Source organism: Leiobunum rupestre, chromosome 8 (genome assembly GCF_980474605.1).
Source record: "Leiobunum rupestre chromosome 8, qqLeiRupe1.1.hap1, whole genome shotgun sequence".
NCBI lineage: Eukaryota > Metazoa > Arthropoda > Arachnida > Opiliones > Sclerosomatidae > Leiobunum > Leiobunum rupestre.
In genome coordinates, this window is record NC_143391.1 from 14,382,934 (window position 1) to 14,403,370 (window position 20,437).

Sequence of the window (20,437 nt, forward strand, 5' to 3'; positions counted from 1 at the left end):
GCGGTCTTTGAATTACTATAAAAAGAAGTCGAAATGGTGGAAATCTAGATTTCCGGCGAATTTCCAGACTTCTAAAATTCTTCTCGATATGAAACCGAAGGCTCCTTGTAAGATTTATTATTTTATTCTTCTTAAAACCTCGTAGCGCGCGCGTAAAAAAAAATTATTTTATTTCGATAATATGCCTAAAGTTATGATTAAAAATCCCTGGTTTGAAAACTTCTACAAGTAAACAGAATCACTCCACTTCAGTTCCTTCTATTTTAGGACTAAAACTACAGCTTCGATTTGCCTCAAAGTTTTCGTGCTACGGAAGAGAACAATTCGCGGAAAATTTCAGGATTTTGTGGAGCGAAAAAGGTCAGTTTCGGACTCAAAGTTAGTACATTTAGGCTTGAAAACTTGTTTCGACAATGCCATTTTTGAAAAGAGAATGTCCAGGGCTTCAAAACAAGCCCGCATTCATTCGTTTTTATTCCTATCGATTTTTCGTGCAACCAACACTTTAACCGAAACCAACACGAACAGTTTCAGCCAAATAAGCTAATAATTAAAGGAGTTATAAATGATAGTATTCGAAATCGGATATAAATTTAAATATATATATTATTTTATACATCACATAGAACAGCCAAAAATTACAAAAAACAATTACAAATTTGGGCCTTATAGTTATATTGCAGATTAAACTAAGTCTTATTTAATGCAAGAATAAATAATTTTGAAGTTACCTAAGCAAAGGGAATCTCCGCATAGTACGAATTAAATGATAAGGGTATACTGTTAGTTATTATTTTGTTAATAAAAAGAGGGAATATACTATGTTTTCGTTAAATGTACATAATGGTAATATTATTTAGCGTAGGCAGTTTAAATAAACCCATTCATTGTATTATACATAATTATTTTCTTGAAATATGTGGAAGACTTCGCCCATTCTAATTCTGATACGTTAGGAACAGCAAGAACTGTGCTATATGAAGCTCGCATCTCGACTTTACTATTGAAATAATCGACGTAGGGTTTTCCGTTAAATAGTTGACGGAAAATATAAAACTATGATAAATGACTCTTACTTCCGACCAAATATGGATAATATGACTTTTGTTAAAGATGCTTAACTCGTGAAATAAATTACAATAGATTATAGCCTACTTTTACTAATACAACCAGATTATAAATATATAGGAATAAATAGATTCAATCTAATTCTCAAATTAGGTTGTCTCAACGGACCTCAAACTGAAGAGACGCGAGCAAACCGGGAAATTTCCATCAACTAATTTCTTAATAAGAATAAAAATAGCTACTTTATTTACACAGTAAAAGTTTAAAAGTACAACATTTAGTACACGGCGACTAGTTTCGCGCTCTGTTCAGAGGCATCATCAGGTCTGGTTTCGACAAATTAAAAATATACAAATTACGGTTCGGGAGAACCACGTGACAAAACTGAAAAAGTAGTCGCCGTGTACTAAATGTTGTACTTTTAAACTTTTACTGTGTAAATAAAGTAGCTATTTTTATTCTTATTAAAATATACACAGGTGTCTTCAATTTTATATTTTTATCACAACTAATTTCTTGTACACTACGCAGCCGGCAATATTGTAAGTGGATAAATTATTCGTGACGTCATAAGGCTTGAAAATTATCCGTCGTTAGCAAAGCTAACCCACAGAATTTCGCTACGTAGATTGGAACTAAAATGACGTGAGCTCTTTAAAACAGTAAATTCCCTCTTTACAGCTAATTCTATAATATAATATAAACATATAAACGGTAAAACCAAAATAAATGTGCTATTTCTTTGGGCGTGTACTTCTTTAAGGGCATACAACCTCCAACGCAACTTTAGGAATAACCTTCAAAACAAACCACTTAGCAAAGCCGAAAATATCGAAATCTATAAAAGGGAGTGGTCAATAATGGAAATCTTGGTGTAAGGGCGACAGAAATACTGGTGATTATATTTCATATAACATATCGTTGGAAAGGCGGACGACGATTTTGATCGCTTTTTAAGAAGTAAAAGGATTTAAATTTTACATATATTTATGTCAGGGGTCAAATTCAATTTTTAACAGCGTCCTTTCATTTCACCTTACATGTTAAGCTTTGCTTCGATTACGTAATACAAATTTTGTTACAATAGAATTTATTAATAAAAATTTCAATTTATATTCAAATATTAAATAAGTTGAACATTAAGGTAGCCATACCATAGGTTTGGTTTAGAGTTATAAATTAGTTTTCGGCCTGAACAATCATACGGTTTTGCATTTCGTTCCTTGGCATGATAATCTCCTTTGACTTAATTAGTGATTAAATAATAACTGAACATATTTTCAGTACGTTATGTTTTTTAATATCTTTTTAATGATTTCAGTTTTATTTAATTCCCTTAGACAACATAACGCAATTTAACTTTCAATGCCCCCTTATTTAATTAGATAAATATCACGTTGAAGTTACGAGCGCAGCCAAGCCTTTGATAATAAAGAAAAAAGAATAATTTCTTGAGTAATGAAAATGCAATGAGATAATTCTAGTTGTTTATATCCAAGGCTTTGGTGGATATTTTCGGTGCTAATTTCAATTCAGTTTACGTTAGAAATATAAACGCCGAAAAAGAGTAATATATTTTCCGGGTAAATTATTCGAGGAAGGACTGGAGATACGAAGCAATTAAGTGTCCCTAATATGGTTTCGGAGCAATCTTAAATTTATTAATAAGAGTAAGGCTTTAACGATGGCGAGATAAAAAGGCCCAAAAAAAACGCCCTTTAATAATGCGTGTGGAGCTCGGCGGACTCTTGTATCATTTAGTTTAAAAGCATTTTAGTCGAAGAAAATCCGTCAGCGTGGCGGGCAAACCTCATCAATATTCGAGATTTCTCTTTACATGTACGCGCGTAGAGCCAGCCCCTCTATACCGATAGCTCTTACTCTCTCACTCTGTTAGTAATGGTTTTGGTGTCTTCTAAATCTGGCTCGTACCAAAAAAAAACCGCTCATTTCCAAAGAGAGAGATCGCTAAGCCAAGAAGGAAAAAAAGGAGGCCAAAAATTGAGTTTTCTCTTTCCGGAAATTAAGCTTTCGCCATATTCCTACGACCCTTCATTATTCATAGTTTTGGCCGCTGCACCTAAGCTGCAAAGTCACGCGGGTGAAACTCGCGGTGGAGAGTACGAAGGTCACGATATATATTGGCAGCGCACCCAAGCCGTACGCACTCGGTAGTATTATTTCATAGCAGCCCCGTTCTCGTGCCCGACTAAATGATTGAGCATTAACGACCATGAAGAATTTCCCGGGAGAAGGGCCACGTACTGACGATGACTTAAAAGAAAGGAAATAAAGGGTTACGAGTGGGTGGTGGCGTCTCCAGTGTGGCAAGAGCACCCCCACGCGATGAAAAGCGCATCTTGTCCTCGAGCATGCAGTGCAGCTGCCTTTACGCTATAAAACGACACCCCACTCCCATATTTTTCCTTTCCATTTTATTTGGAAGAAATGACTGTTTGCCCCCTCCGGTTTCTAGAGACAGTTAATGACAAATCAATCGGACGATTTTTTCCACTCTCCGGGCCATCTCTTTCGGTTTTATACGGCCGTCGCCCGGAGGAAGGGGATCTGGCTGGAAAGGAAAAAGAAAGCAATATCTTCAGTGGCTATTTTTTTTCGTTAAAACGTAAAAGCTAAATCGTTTGAGACATTCGGAATCATTTTAAGAACCTTCCTCGCGAACATTAGCCATCGAGCTGGGACAGAAACGAGAGAAAATTGATCAAAACGTTTATCCTTCCTCCCTCCAAACTCCGCTGTCTCTTTCTTTGAGCGTCTAGATTTCCTTCATGGGCCTAAAGTAGATGGTACGTAGATTTCCGAAATTGGTATTGGCAATATCGATTTTCGAAGCGAGGCTTTCTGTCTTTATAAGAGGCCAATAGGATCGATTTCTTAAAGATACATTTTACCGATACGCAAGAATTCCTAATTTAGAAGCTATTCTACAGTCGATAAATCACCTCAAAGAGTAAAGGACGGCGGGGGGGGGGGGGGGGGCGATAAACGAATGAATCGCTAATAGAAAATCCGGGCGGGATGATAGCGGGATCGCGGCTATTGAGTCCGTGTTCTCAAAACGCTCAATACGTTTACTTTGTTCCGGATACATTAAAATCTTTCATTTGGGAAATAACGAGTACTTGGATGTGCTGGGGCAAACGCTTTGAAGCGCGTTCACAGACGAGCCGTATTTACGTAACGAAAAGTTACAGAGACAGAGAGGCGACGATACAACGAGACGCGGAATCCTAGCTTACATATGAGAGAACGTATTTAATTAAATTTGACGAGTGCATCGCTTGAAGAATTTCCAACATTCGTAGAATTTCCATTTAAGCCAAGCCGCGTTATTGTACATAGAGAGGAGTGCGTGACGTCGCGATGGGCAAGTGCGTCCGCGTGTGTCCCGCCAACAACAATTCTCTCGTTGAAACGCTAAAATAACCTTCTTGCGAAGCGGGATTTAAATGATTTATGAAGCCCACGGGGAGCGCAGCCGAATATCGTTGTCCGAATGAATATAACATCGCTACGTCGCGTTGAAATTCGCTTCCGAGTATTACTCCGAGCACGGGTGTGTCCCTACTTTCTGAAAATAGTTATAAAACGATTTTAAATGGAATTAATACACGAGCGACTTTATGAGATTCTAATGGGATACGCGAGCCATCTTTATAGGCTGAACACAAGCCAAATGACTGCGAGAAAATAAAAGCATTCGCGAGCTCGTTCTCTCTCTAGTTCATATTAAACACCCAATTTTTTCTTTCGAGATCCAAAGTTATTAACGTTGCTGGTGACTTTATTTCGGGAAATGACCTTTATCAGAATTCGCTACCTCGAATACGACGGATCCGCCCATCCGATGTAAGACTAGTCACTATACTATTTCTGGTAGTTAGCTTCACCCTGAACTCGAGAATGTGGCGGGTAGAACACTTCTACAGGCGCTTGGTCTATTTTCGTCTACCACGCTTTTTACTAATCGAGTTCTGTTTCTGGCTTCGTGTAACTTCATTCATCATTTCGTGATAAAAAACGCGATCTATAATGAAGAATAACGTTCTCAAATTAATACCCTCTTCGGATAATAAAATATATTTAAACATTTTAACAAAATATTAAGGTTGGTAAACGCGAAACGTAATCCCAGATTCATGAATACATTTGAATGGACCCTGCGTCGAGACAAATTTCAATTTCAAACGTTCTCAAACGGATTTTCCGCTTACTTTTCGCACTACGTCTATCTCCAGAAAACGGCGCTTATTTGTGATATGGTTCGCGTCTAACACACAGAGGGAGAGACGGGAGACAGACATCTATACGGCGTGTTTGGAATTTTAGCCGTAGGCCGCCTTTCCAACTCCTACCCAAGAAGTCCCCCACCCCGCCCTTGATATTAGCATTCCTATGGGAGCCACCTGCTGCAACAAAACGATAACCGATATATTATTCGCTTGATAGAATTTTTTTCCGTTGCCTAACGCCTAGACCACCACCACCACCTCTCCCACCGTCAGTACACCGCAGAGAGAACTCTCTTAACACTTCACGTGGCTGCGTGGCAGACTGTACCAAATCTCCCTCTCTTTTCTCGAGGCGCGAGCTCTCCCTTCTTTTCCCAGAGAAGATGAAGAAAAATGCTCTAGCTTCAAAAGATTTCGCCATATCTGCCGAAACCAGTAGACTCCCGCAGATAAAAAAAAATCAACGGTGGAGAGTACTCTTATATAAAAATAAAAATATGCGGCTAGATTCCGTGAAAACCACAGAGAGAATCTCTTCCCCGCGTCGGCAACGAAACGAAACTTTCGACACTCTCGGAACTTAAAAAGAAAACTGTTTTCTTTCCCGAAAATTAATGGCGTTTCCCGGAAGTACCAGAGTTTGTATACCATTTAAATTAGTTTATCCGCGAAGCAGGCTTTTGTATCAAACGCACCTAGTTCGGATAATTTATTTATTCGAACAGGGCCCTTTTTTTAAGTTTTATTTCAGTGTACTTATAAATAGGGGCAGTTCAAGTCCACGAACTAACTGTAAGTTTACTTGCCTATTGTTCTTAATAATACATGCAGCGGATGACATTTAATGATAAGAAGTTAATGGAAAATTTTAATTACATTTTGGTCAACCGCAGACAAAAATTAAATAATTCAGTCCGTTAAAGTCTCAGACGAAAAATTAAATCGCCTTTGAAGTCCGTTTCCCAGACTTTTAACTAAAGACATCAACTTCAATTTATTAGGAATTCGTAGCGAAACAGTTTGTTGTCATTAATAAAAAAATAATTCACTAAACCATTCCGCTTTTTATTTTTTAAACAAATGTTTCCTTGGAGAATAATCTTTTTTGGAGAAAGGAGTGAAAAATTTCCTTAACGTCTCTTTTGATCGTATTTATCGTAATGAGAAAGTTTTTTAATCCGTACAAAATTAATATTTTTTCGGAGTCACTTTAAGAGCTAAATTAAAGTCATTAGGGCATGTCAACGACGGACGACAACGCCAAGTCGGGGCGACGCGTTTTCTCCCTGTCGCTCCAATTTTTGTTTGTTTCGAGTGGAGTGGCCGTTTTGATACGTTGGACGTCGCGGAAAAGTCTTAAGCCGGAGCGGACCAAGACGCAAAAAAAGGGGCAAAAATTACCATCATACGGAGACGAGGCGATAGACTGGCCAAAGATAAAGGAAACTAGAAGGGAAACAGATGAGAGTAAGCCGCGTTGAATGCGACGACGAAAGACAAAGAGGATGCTCGAATAAATATAAAAAAGGGAGAGAGAGAGAGAGAGAGAGAGAGAGAGAGATAACTACTAACCAAAGAATCGCGTTGTGGATGAGAAAAAATGACTGCCGAGTCGAACTGTCGCGCGCTAAGAACCCTTACAAAGAAGCTTACGCGCGGCTTATTTAGACAATGTATATTGGTGGAGAAGTAGAAACGCCGGTGGAACGAGAGAAGATGCTAGCAGCCGTATATGGAAGATGGCCATTAAAGGAGACCTCGGGTACAGATGGCGAGGGGTCGCCGAGAAGGCTTTTGTTTCACTCGATTGACCGGTTAGATTTATGACCTTGTCGCCGGTTGACGTCAGCTAGACACGCTATCTCTCTTTAAGGGGGGAAATCTCGGCGACGAACGCCTCGCGAACTGCGACTGCTACTACGCTCCGCCGTACGCCTGTAGGGCTCCATCTAGCTAGCTAACGCGTAGAGAAAAAGAACATTTCTTACGATATAAATGAATTGGAAAAATTGCCTCTTCGTAACGCTTCCTCGAACTCCGCGTTAGAAATTCGCAGAGATTTTTCTATTTTTCTCGACCGTCTCACGCGAAAGAAAAGTGCCCAATTCCGACGAGATCGCTGTTAAAGAACTTCGAGTACTAGCTCCGACTTTATCTATAAGAAAGAAACTAGCGTACGGCATTAGGCTTTATTTATAGACTTAATTCCGCGACTAGGTTTTTACGACCGCTGCCGGATCACATCGATCTTATATATCCGACGAAATAAAGTGTCAAATTTAACAAATCTCAAATTCCGCGTAAGTAATGGCGATATTCACTCGATTTTATATAAAAATGAAATATTCTGAATTTCAACGAAAAAAACATCTGGTGGCCAAATATTTTATTACAGGCGCGTGATCTATTCTTCGCCTATTAATTTAAAAGCGTAACACGTTTCGAAAGAATCCAAGAAGCTCAAATTAAATAATAAAATTTTAAACGATTCGTGAAAGACAAATATATTCGCTTACTAAATCAGATAGAGATAATAAATTACGCAGGAAGGATTTCGATATTTATTTAGAAAGGTAGGCGCCAAACGCCAACACAAGCGGGACTCGCGAGCAAGGGCTCACAAATCGGGGAAGCGGGTCCTTTAACTTTGTTACTAAATTCATAACCGCTCGGTTCGAAACTAGGTAAAACGCTTCATCCAAGACGAGCAACGATGGAGAGAGCTGGCTGCGCGGTTCAATAGATAATTAGAAGAGTCGGAAACCCAGTCTCACAGACACACGCATTCTCAACGAGAATTTTAAATCTTTTTTTTTTTAGAAAATCATCGGCTATCGACGACGGGAAGGAGATACTCGTTCCGAGTTAATTAGACGAGGATTGCGAAGATATTAAATTTTAATTGTGTTAAGTTAGGGCCGACAAAAGAGGCGCGAATAATAAAAGGAAAAGAGTAGAGGAGGAGGGAGTAACTATGAAGGGAAAAGGGCTAAGCGCGTAGATGGCGCCACTATAAACGCGGCTACCCCATAACGAATATAATTCGCTTCATTGCCACGGATTTCGGAAGCCTCGAAATGGATAATTAGGGGCTCAATGGCGCAGCTGCTTCCGTCGACAGCCATAGCTACAGCCCCGGTACTTAAAATAAGCCGTTTTAAAACCATTTCAAAGAGAAGACACAGAGAGAGAGAAAGGTGGCTCCCACTAGTTTCCATAATAAGTCAAAAATTTTCAGAAAATATGGATAGCAACAATCGAAACAAAAGAGCCGCTTATTTTACTACCTCCTTTTAAGCACCGCCAACTGCAGAGGGAAACCGAGGTTAAACGATAGCGCACTTACTGCATCGCTGGAGCCATTTTCGCTTAACACAGCGCGGGCGTCAGCTGTACTGTAATTGCCCCTTCCTGGGATAAGTGTACCGACCCCTTTTCAACGCGGAATTAAAAATTCTTCTCAGTATACTCATAATGGCGACATTTTATTTTGCGGGCTACTCTGCTAAGTATTTTACTCCTGGTAAGAAAGGAAATCTATTCTCTGACTGAAGTCTGGAGTCAAAGATCAACGAAACAATGCACCAAGAATATTGCAGACTAGTCGCACCCACTCAAAGCCTTTATACACATTTGATTCCGAATTAAGCTCTAGTCAGACATTCAAAGCGGATTCTAGAAATTAGACTAGCATCTATACACACTTAATCGTATTCAATAAAGGAGGGAGATTATGAACGCTTCTTACATCCAATTAGAAATTTCGGGAGTTAAAAGATTAGACTGCGACAGAGTTTATTTTATAAGAGAGGTTAAGCAGAGTACTCTAGAAGTTTGAACAACAACGTCGGGAGTCACGTGAACATTTTAGACGATTTACTTTTCCCTGTTGTACTTCGGAGTCGAATATTTAACAACTTCAAGATATTTCTGTCGTAATATACTTAGTGTTAAAATAAAATACTGATAATTATAATTTTCCAACTGAACAAATTGAGACAGAGTTATGACAACTTATAATTTATCTAGCAGCGTACTTGTTTGAATTGAAATTCACCCAGGATTTGTACAATTAAGGGGGAAGAATACAGTAAAAGCCTCTTTTTCGTTCAAGCTGAACATTTCTGTTTAAACAATTACATCATTGAATTACATTTTTCTTATTAGGTTGAACCTTCCTCTAGTGCTTAAAATAATTTTGATAATTCTAATATTAATAGATAAAGAGATATAAGGTCCTAACTAAAGGGTAGTTTGTGTGCTTGCCCAACTTGTTTATCTCCGGGGGTCCGAATTAAAACGTAATAACTTAATTTTAAATTTTAAATTGTCAAAATTATTTTAATCACTAAACAAGAGGCTGTTCTACACTTAAATATTCATTTTATGAGTTAAAATACAAAATTAAAAAAGTTCAGCTTGAAATAGCGCGAAATGAGACAATGGCCACTGTAGGCCCTTAAGACGAATTTGGCGAAATAAGTACTAGTATACAAAAGATAAATTTGCGGTACACCCGGACACATGAAGCGACAATTGTATTTCGACAACACTAACACCCATACAAAAAGCCTGTTTAAGTATTCAAACGACGTTTTAATTCTTTGTCTACCCTGGATTAGCGAAAGGTGCGCAATTTGTTAAATTCGATTGCAAACTTACAAGTACTTGATTGCGTTAGCCGGCGAACTGAAAGCTTGCTTTAACCGATTTTAAAGAATGTTTCTCCGACGTTGTTTTTAAAACTTCTAGAGCGCTTTGCTTAACCTCTCTATTAACGAAGGCAGACGCCAACGGTTGCTGCTTTTACACTAATTAGGGCGCGGATATTACCTAAAAGAAAAAGCTTCACTAATGATTTCGAAATGAGAAAAGTAACTTATATCGTCGAATGGAGTCACCACCAACAATTACGCAGCCAGTTATAAAGCTAGAGCTTAAATATATAAAAATTAAACGAAATTTGGAAAATAAATCGATATATCAAAGACGGCCTCAGATTTTTCATTGAGAAAAACTTTTCGTGCGACCCCAACAAGTTCCAAATAAACTTCGTAATTACACGTTTCACAGCGACGCAAGATTAGAAAAAATTAATGGTCTAGTTAAGAACTATAATTACAGAGCCTTATAGTTTTGGTAGCAAGTTTGTTAATATATTTTTGAGGGAGTTTATTATGTTTGGGTGAGATTTAATGAAACGAGGGCGTGCGATATGCTTTGACGGTGCAGCTGATCCTAATTACCGCCTTTTACTATTAAGTCGAAAGAAGAAAAGCATCAGGCTGAAGACAAGTTCCTTTCCCCTTTGTTTGCCCATCGTAAGAAAAGCGTATTAGCCGTTAGTATAATACTCTTTTATCAGCAGCATTGGTTTCTAAACTTTCCATTCATAATAGGTTTAAGACTAAAAAAAGCTGCAACATATACCCTGGGTAGAAAAGGTCGAATTAAAATAAACATAGCGGTAACTTTACTAAGAAATTGGCAATGGAATGGGTTCAGCTTTGAAATATTTTTTGCTTGAAAAATTTAGAAAGAGGTAGATTTTCCATTAGAAAGGCCATCTAGAGGCGGAATATTTGCCTTTCTAACAGCGCAATGAAAAGGAGGTCATAAATTCCCCAAAGCCAGTCTCAAACGTAAAATTTCTTTCTCCATACAAGCGGGAGGAGTTTTATGTTTATACAGGGGGAGCGAGTACATCGAGAAATTCAATGTGAAATGAAGAAGCGGGGCTCGGCACTCAAAAAAAAGGGTTCGTTCACTCACCTGCTGGTACGACTTTGAAAATGCAGGGCTCTTTCTGTTTGCCAATAGCGTTGACCCCGTAACAGAAAAGGTATCCGTAATCCATTCGACTGAGAGGCGTGTAAAGAGCGACGCTGACGGTGCCGTTCGTGCGAACTCCGCGCAATTCTCGATTTTCGAACGAGTTATTGAGAGACCACTGGAAGGTGACGTCTGGCGGATCGGCTTCAACTTCGCACTTGATATGCGCTTCCTCGCCTCGAGCCACGCCGTACAAAATCTTCTCGGAGCTCTTGCAAGCCGGAGAGTCTGTCCAAAATAGATAACAAGCCAATTCATATATAGAAAGTGAAACGCGAGCCTGTGAATTACGAGAAATAGGGAAGACCTATTTATACGAGACCACACTTTTTGAAAGCCTCGTTGGTCAACTAGACCCGCAAACCGAGTTGCTCCGTGTGAATGGAGAAAACATTTCAACAAAGGGTCAGCCACGCAACGCGTTTGTTGGGAAAGTTTTAAAGAATTTGCGGTTTTTCGGACCAAGACCGAACTCCATGTACAGTATATTTAAAATAAATAATTTTCGTACACATCGATTTGATTGAACAAAACTAAATAAAAATACTAATTACCTTTAGTGAAGGTAAATTAGCGGTCGGGGATGGTTAAATTTTATTCAATAGATAAAGCTCTCAAAATTATTCGTAAAACGTTTTGATCAAGTAATTTATATTTCTGTATTATCCGATTAAATTTTTGACAAATTTGTAAAATTAATCGGAAAAACGACGTTTTTTTCGATAAAAAGCTCAGATTTTACGAATAATACATGTTTTAAAATCATTTTCCGAAATATTAACCGGTAAATTTCTTTGTTTACATTTTTTTCCCGAAAAAAATCAATTTAAACATGGATAATGATTAACCGTCCCCGACTTCTAAGGTAAATTGACAATTACGACTAAATTCCTTTGTCCGTAAACTAGCGAGATCTCGACAACTTTCCGTTAAGCGTGTTTTGCCCCCCCCAACATAATTGTGTAAAAATGTTGGATCTTGTTAATGTCTTAAGGTGCTTATTTTGATTGTTTGACGGAGTGGTCAGCACTATCACCTCGTAAGCAAGTTCTCTATTATTAAAGCAAGTGTTGGGAGCTTTTCATTCGCGTGGCATGAAAGGCTTGCCACCACCTTCCTACGCCAACCGAATGAAAAAGGCATTAAAAGTCGGTAGAGGACTTGCGCCTAAGGTGGTGTCTTTACAGGGTAACTATTATTTTACTAGATACAGGTTATCCATTACACCTTTAACCCGCAAAGACATAAGAAATGTCACCACGACAACACCGTTACGATTTAAGATGGAAAACAAACCTAGCATCAAATAAGTCAATAGTAGACGCGACAGAAAAGACTAACAATCTATATCTCGTATTTAACGATTTCGGATTTTGGATCGATCTCGAATCGACTTAACAGGCCAATTATTGGGAATTTTAATTGAACCCCGTATTGGCTTGAAAACCAAGACCGGAAATTGTAACAGTTTGTGTCATGGAACGGAAGTGAAAATCGGTTAAGAAATCGGCAACTTCGTAACGATCACGTCTCGTATACGCCAATTTAACGCTCGAAGTTTGGAGCAACTCCGAGCTTGGCGATTTCGTGGACATATTTGTAGTTATTTAGAGTTATTGGAAAACAGGCGGGAGGAAACAGTGAACAGAAATGACAAGGGCTTATCGGTTCTTCCGAGTAACGTTACCTTAATTCGGGCAAATGCCTAATCTCTCCGCTCCGCTGGTACGGGGCATTGTAAACCGGCGAAGATTAAACTTCGCTGATTACAATTTGATCGAATCCATTATTATAAAGAGGAACGAGCGTCGGGCGGGAGAGTGGTCGCGTCATCCGCCGACGGATTACGCGAGCGGTAGACGTTCGGATTGCCAAAATTAGGCGCATATTTGCTTAAAAACTACGCGTGGCTTTAGAGCCGGTTCGACGGGACGATTCGGAGCTCCACTAATTTAGTACGCGAGACATAGGAACGTTAAGAAGTTATTTAAATGGGGATTAATGTTTAGTGGTAATAACAGTCGTTGCTAGGGCAATTTGATTAATCTAATGGAAGTATACGAATGAAGAGTGGGACGGATCGAACCTTCCCAATGACAAACGTTTTCTGGCTAATCTAATCTGCTCAGAACCGGCAGCCAGCGGCCAAACATTTAGCGTATTATGTAGAAGCGAATGAGGCTCGTCGTACGTTTCTCCCCCGTTTTGGTGATTGCGCGGTGATCATATTGTAGCGTACATTAGGAGGGAGGCTGGCAATCTCTTTCCGCGCCCATTGAATTATCTACCTTATAATCTCTTTCCTACGGAATCGTTGCCATAATGGTGAAATTGAACATCTAATTGATATCTCACCGTAATCTCTGGCTTCTCTACTACGCTTTATCTCCGGATCTGACTCGGAGCTCTACCCCCGTTTTGATTTAACGCGCTCTACCGAAATTTACGGGTATACCGAATTTTATTATTCACTACGTTGAACATGCCGAACTGCAGATATTCATTTTTAAAGCAAACCGCCATTTAAGTTTCTCACAAAAATAATTCGAGAACTAATTTGAAAGGGTTGTATACTATTGGACCGAATCTCGTTTGACCGAATCCCATTGAACCGAAAAGTATTTTCGTTTATAGCCCAACATGGCGGGATTCAGTTGAATGGGAAATTTAAATCTGGTTCGTTTTCACTTCGGGTAGGTTAGTACAGGTTGGGTTAGGTTAGGTTAGGTTAGGTTGGGTTAGGTTAGTTATGGTAGGCAACTATTTCACGTCGGGTCTTATCAAGGTTATTTTCCAAAATTAAACCCGGAAAATATCAAATTTCAAGGGAAAAGGGTCTAAAATTACACGTCGGTACGAAATAATAAATATTTAAGACATAGTTTAGTCCAAATTAGATATACTATCGTCACGTAACCTACGATTTATAAATATGTATCACTAACGGTATATTGAATGAAAACCGCGCAAAAAGCGGTTTTCGGTCGATTGGAATTCGGTTGAATGGTACATTCGGACGAATGGGATTTCGGTCCAATGGGCTACAATCATTTGAAAGTCTCTAATTCTGGAGCACACCGTGTCAAGGTTCATCATTATATTGGACCATTATAGATACGGCGATTTCCGGAAATAAGTACGCGACTGGTACCATCTAAAATTAAACGGTCTTTTTAATACCATTCATTAAACTCCTTCTTAGTATGATTGTAAAACCCTATCAAACTCTATAAAAATGATTTTATAGATAATTTAGTGAAACACTTTAAATATTTTGGTAGAGTAATGGAGATTTTAAATTATAGTTAAGTTGTCTAGGGTTATTTAATTAGAATAATTGAGATTAGGATTAAGTGTTACATTAAATAAATTAAAAAGTAGTTAAATGGTTACTATAATAAAATTGTAAAATAAATGGTTTGTACAACAAAGAAATATATTTACACGAACACAAATAAATATATTTACACGAACACAAAGAAATATATTTACACGAACACAAAGAAATATATTTACACGAACACAAAGAAATATATTTACACGAACACAAAGAAATATATTTACACGAACACAAAGAAATATATTTACACGAACACAAAGAAATATATTTACACGAACACCAAGAAATATATTTACACGAACACAAAGAAATATATTTACACGAACACAAAGAAAATATATTTACAAAATCATCAGTAGCGGCGCTAAGGGTGGGCTGAAGTGGGCTTTAGCCCCCCTGCATTTCTGAGAGGGGCCACATATTTATAATTAAGAGGCCACATATTTGAATTTATGAATTTTCTTTATCTCTAGAAATTTGTTTTATTGCCAAGAAAAATTTTCTGGAAAAAACTTTCAAAATCAATTTGTTTACCAGATAGATTGGGGAGGAAGGGAGCGGAAATTGAGAGAAAGTTGAGATAAAGTTGAATGGACAATAGAAAGAAAAGAAAGGGAATTTAGGGAAATACCCCGGGCATGCACATGTCCCCTCCAGGTCGTATACAAGGTCATAGGGGTTCCAGTAAACGCGACGAGAGCCGCACCAAGAAAATGACCTTGCTCTTCTCGCTTCCTGGAAAATTTATAAGGGGTCACTAAATTTGTAAAATGGAGTGTAGCTACACTCCATGGTTGTAAGGGCCACCAAATTCTTAGAGGCCACAAAATAATTAGCCCACCTGTGAAAAAACCTTAGCGCCGCTACTGAAAATCATGTCCGTCTCAAATGTTTCATAAATGATCCATTGTCAAAATTTTATATAGCGATAAACCTAATTTGTAATCCGTTATGTAATATGGACAATCATTATTCACGAATAAATGCTTAACTCACTTAAACTCTTAATATATTTATAATACTACAATTCAACGATAATTTTACCAAATCAAAATTAAATTAAATTTAAAGTTTGGAAGTAATTAAGTTACGTGTATTTAGAAAAACCGTTTGATAAATGATAACGATAATGATCCACATTACCTAGTAATCTAAATATTTTTAACCTATGAGGTGATACCAATTTGTAGCAGGTTATTTAATACTCCAGTCAATTAAACTCAAGATTTAATTTTCGTAAAATTCCTCTCTTTACGACCAAGTCGTTATCTACAACTTCGCGACGATTTATAGATTAACGTTTAGCGTGAATGAAGTTTTTGATCTCTTCAATGGGTTTTCGTCGACTCGTAGCCACTTACGTACATCAGTTTAGAAATGAATAATAAAATATTCATTGAAGATAAGAGGAGCTTGAGAGTTATTGGCGAAAATAAAGACTGATCGAAGCTTTTAAACACGAGAAAGTGCGAGATAATTTGGTTCAATTACGAAAGTATTCAAAACAGAACAATCCGTACACACTGCACAAAAGAATAACGCATCCCACTGTCGATTTACCAAGCTTTGGCTTAATTGTTTTCTGATAACCCAACCAAATTATAACGAGCAAGAAACTATGCAGCTTAAGGTCGTAGTAAAACAATAGAAAATATTCACCAACTTTTAATTGCGCGTTCATGGTTAAAAATTTTTAAAAACTTAAAAATGCGCAACACTTATTAAAAAAACATTTAAAAACTGTCAAAATTGTAAAGTCCGGGGCGCCAACAAAAAATACTCAAGTGCACGATTTGCAACGAACAGAAAAGAGGAGATGGACCAGCGAACTTTAATCGGCAGTTGCAGGTAAGTTGATTTTTTTCCGTAAAGATTATTATTCAGTCACGCTCGACCAAAATGATGCGGAATTGTCAAAGCAATACGTTCCTTAGTTCTTTTTATAAAATAACCTTGGCCATCTTGTTGAAATGTTGCCTCCCCGCTTCAGCTGTGGATCCGTTCTCTCTCCACTTAAGAGTTTATGAACTCATTCTTAGGCATTAGCTGAACTATTCCAAGGTAACATTTCAACAAGTTGGGCAAGCGTTAAGACATTTTATAAAATCAACTATTGCAAATGAAGCCCAACTATCCGCTGCTCATTTATTGTCTAGCGTATCGATATTATCTTTCTAACAATTGTAAGTGTTACATAGCCTTTCAAAAAAATTTCTTCGAAATTGTACAGGGTGTTAGCTAAAATGGACCAGGGCAAATATCTCAAAATTAGTTTTAGCTACGATTTTGATATTTTAGGGTGTTTTAGAGCGCTCAGGGGGTCAACCGACCATGAACATTTCAATGACCTTGATCTATGTCTTCAAGGTCATTCGAAAATTATCTTGAGAACCGCAAGAGTTACGAAGCTGGTTCCTCGTCACATTGTTTGGCTAACTAGATTTGACCCGATCTGATTTGCGAAATATAAAGTCGAGATCAAAGACAAGTAGCCCTAAAATGAATTGCGTCAGAGACCAGGTTGAAAGGCTACTAACATAAAAGATTTTGCATTTGCGATGCTTACGTACAATTTCCATTAAAAAAATGGTCCGATGGCATTTACACTTGCTTTTTCTCACGCTTGTTACGCTGTAGCACGGTCGCCATGTCAACAACTTCGAAATAAAATTTCAAAAGTCACTTAGGCCTAAAGGCATAAGGTTTTTATGTTGTATAGTTGTTAAAAATCCAATTAGTTTAGGTATTTGCAATAATCAGAAATTCATTACTCCCAAAGAAAAGGTTGAAATGGTTCGACTTTATTACGAGAATGGTAATTACGCACGAGTTGCTGCAAGAACGTTTCACCTACGTCATCCACAACTTCGACCAAATCACGCAACAATTTTAAAAGTTGTTAGGCTATTTCAACTAACCAGAAATGTCAATGGAAACATAGTGGGGTGGCGGAGTAATAGTGGGGTGGTGGGGTGGCGGAGTAATAGTGGGGTAGTGGGGTGGCGGAGTAATAGTGGGGTAGTGGGGTGGTGGGGTGGTGGGGTGGTGGGGTGGCGGAGTGGTGGAGTGGCGGAGTGGTGGGGTGGCGGAGTGGTGGGGTGGCGGAGTGGTGGGGTGGCGGAGTGGTGGGGTGGCGGAGTGGTGGGGTGGCGGAGTGGTGGGGTGGCGGAGTGGTGGGGTGGCGGAGTGGTGGGGTGGCGGAGTGGTGGGGTGGCGGAGTGGTTAGCACTTTCGCCTCGCAGCTAGAGGAGCCGGGTTCGATCCCAGCTTGTGGCACTGGGTGAAAACTCGGAACAACTCCTTCCGCGTTGAGTTTTCAAGTTCTCTCCCCTCTGGTTTAAGGGGTTTTCCCCGAGTTCTTCGGTTTCCCCTTCTATAAAAACTTGTCGAGGTTAACGGTTATAGTTAGTGTAGGGAGCTGTTGGCTCGATTTCGTGGCATGCAGGGCTGGCCACCACCCTCCTACGCATTGTTACCCGGCCACCTGAATTATGGGTTCAAAAGTCGCTTGATGACTTAGGCCTAAGGTGGTGCCTTGGGCTGATTATTATTATTTTATTATTATTAACATTGATGAACGTAACCAAGGTGGCCAAAATGCCGTTTTCGACATTTTGGTTTATTTTAACGCTAATTCTCGCAACAGTACAAGAAGTGCTCAATTTTTACACATACATTTGGAAAGTTTTAGAAAGAAACAAAATGCATCCTTACCACGTTCACCTCCACCAAGGATTAAAAGCAGGTGACGAGAATAATCGACTAGATTATTCAAACTGGGTACTGACTCAATTAGACGTTGACCCAAATTTCCACCGGGACATTCTCTTCACAGATGAAAGTAATTTTCTCAGGATGGAGTTGTGAACATTCATAACGTTCATTACTGGGATACCCAAAACCCTCGTTTTACCATGCCGACCAACCATCAAGACTAATTTAGCCTCAACGTAGGGCCATGAATTTTAAACAACCGTATTATTGGTCCCGTTTTCATTCCGGACTGGCTAAATGGAGAGACGTACTTGCGTTTACTCCAAAATGGAGTCAACGATTTTTTTAGAAAATCTTCCAATCGCCGAGTACCGCAGAGTTTGGTACCAACATGATGGTCCTGGGCCACACAGAAATTGAGTTGTGAAAGACGTACATTTTTCACAACAAATGGATCGGAAACAACGGGCCAATACACTGGCCACCGCGTTCTCCGGATTGAGATATTCACACTGGTCCATTTTTTTAACACCCTGTATAGAAAAAGCAAAAAGACGTTCCACTAGAAGAGCGTCGCCACAATCTGGAAAAGAGCTATCGGTTCCTCAAATCGTACGATTTCTCCCCTAACAAAGTGGAAAAGACTCAGCAATTATGCTTTTAACAGTGTATGGTGGATACAGTGGCTGTTGACGGCCTTCCACTCCGATTCGTTGAAAGAAAGGCTTTCAGAAATTTTACAAGCATGTTCCTGCCACATATTCGCATTCAGAGCCGTCGAACATTCGAGAGATTTGAAAACCTTTGTTTCCTAAGACATCACACCCAAACTTAAGAATTCGTTGCGCGGTGTTTCGTATCTTCATCTGACTTTGTAGTTCGATATCTATAGAAGCGGTGATAGGTGTCAAGTGCCAATTCAAAAACGAGATATTCCAACTTGAGCATCGCACTCTGGTTTGTTCGCAATTCAAAGCATCTCATACTGGAGAGAACATACTCCCTAAAATTGAAGAAATTCTTGAAAACCTAGGTGTCCCATCAACACAGGTTTATATTTCTTTTTAAAGGAGATAACCCTTTGTAGTATTTTCGTTGCCCGCCAAGGATTTATATAGATGTAACGCTTCTCCCTACATGATTATTCCTAACGTGTAGTGGTTCTTTCACAAAGAACTTATCTTTTCTTAAAGAGCGACACAGGGGTGTAAAAATTCTGTAATAAATTCGGGTAGTTTTTCGTATCTCGTGATATTTGAATCTCACCGACTTAAAATTAAAAGAAATACTTTATTACAATGCCAGCAATATGATAAAGGCCTTTTATCTTCAAGATCTATATTCCGAATCCTGGGATAAAGGCGATTCAGATGATAATCTAGTGGAATTAGATGATGGTAATAGTTGTTAGACTGTGGTGCAGCGAGTACTTCACGTCACAGCGCCACTGAAATGTGAGATTTCATTAAAATATATTTGTTTTTAGCATGGAGCGATGACAGTTGGATTTTCAACCAAGACACAATTACCAAAGCCAGGAATACATTACTCTAACTTGGAACGATTGTCTCGGCCGATTTTTGACGTCAGAGCATACGTGTTTTTTCTTACGAGTTTCATTGGCTTAAAAATCTCCTACCAATAATATCCTGGACTCCCCAGAGTTACCGAGTATAGTTGACAACAAAACTACAGTTGTATAAAGCGGAGGTTGCGCGGAGTTAAAACTCCTAAAGAGGGGAATTTTTTTTCTCATACACGTCACCGAAAACGGTCCGCGAGATCTTACCATAGGGAATACGAGAGCATAACCATTCCTAGTTCGAGGTATGTATTCCTGCCAAAGCCAAATGGAACAGTCTAGTTGTGGTAAACAACTTAAAACAAGAGTCGTCGCGTAAAGCCTGGTTTTCACTTGGCGGAAAATCACCGACAGAAAGTTCGACGTCGGCGATATGGTTTTCAACGTTTCGCTCACTGTCGGCGTTTTAGCATTTTCACTTGGCGATTTTTTTGGGCGGAAATAAAGCGATTTTGTTTCTGCCAGCGAGTTCGTCGGTTTTCGTCTGATAATGGAGATTTAAGCCTAGGCCTAAAAATGGATGATTTATCTGATCATAATAACTATTGATTAAAGCCCATGTAAGCATTTTAAATTTAATGTTATTTTACATTATCTATCGTGTTCGAAGAAATATGAGTTATGAAAGATCGGTTTGTGTGAAAGAAA

At 38.8% G+C, this 20,437-nt stretch overlaps 1 protein-coding gene across 5 annotated transcripts in view; it reads right to left on the reverse strand.

Moving 5' to 3' along the window:
* Positions 1 to 20,437, reverse strand: part of LOC149932468 (neural cell adhesion molecule 2-like) — an 86,987-nt gene that overhangs the window by 15,240 nt on the left and 51,310 nt on the right. For all 5 annotated transcript variants that reach the window (XM_090155281.1, XM_090155279.1, XM_090155280.1 and 2 more), the window contains one exon: positions 11,094 to 11,381. In XM_090155281.1, the coding sequence (XP_090011407.1) occupies positions 11,094 to 11,381 (288 nt within the window). The remainder of the gene's footprint in view (positions 1 to 11,093; positions 11,382 to 20,437) is intronic.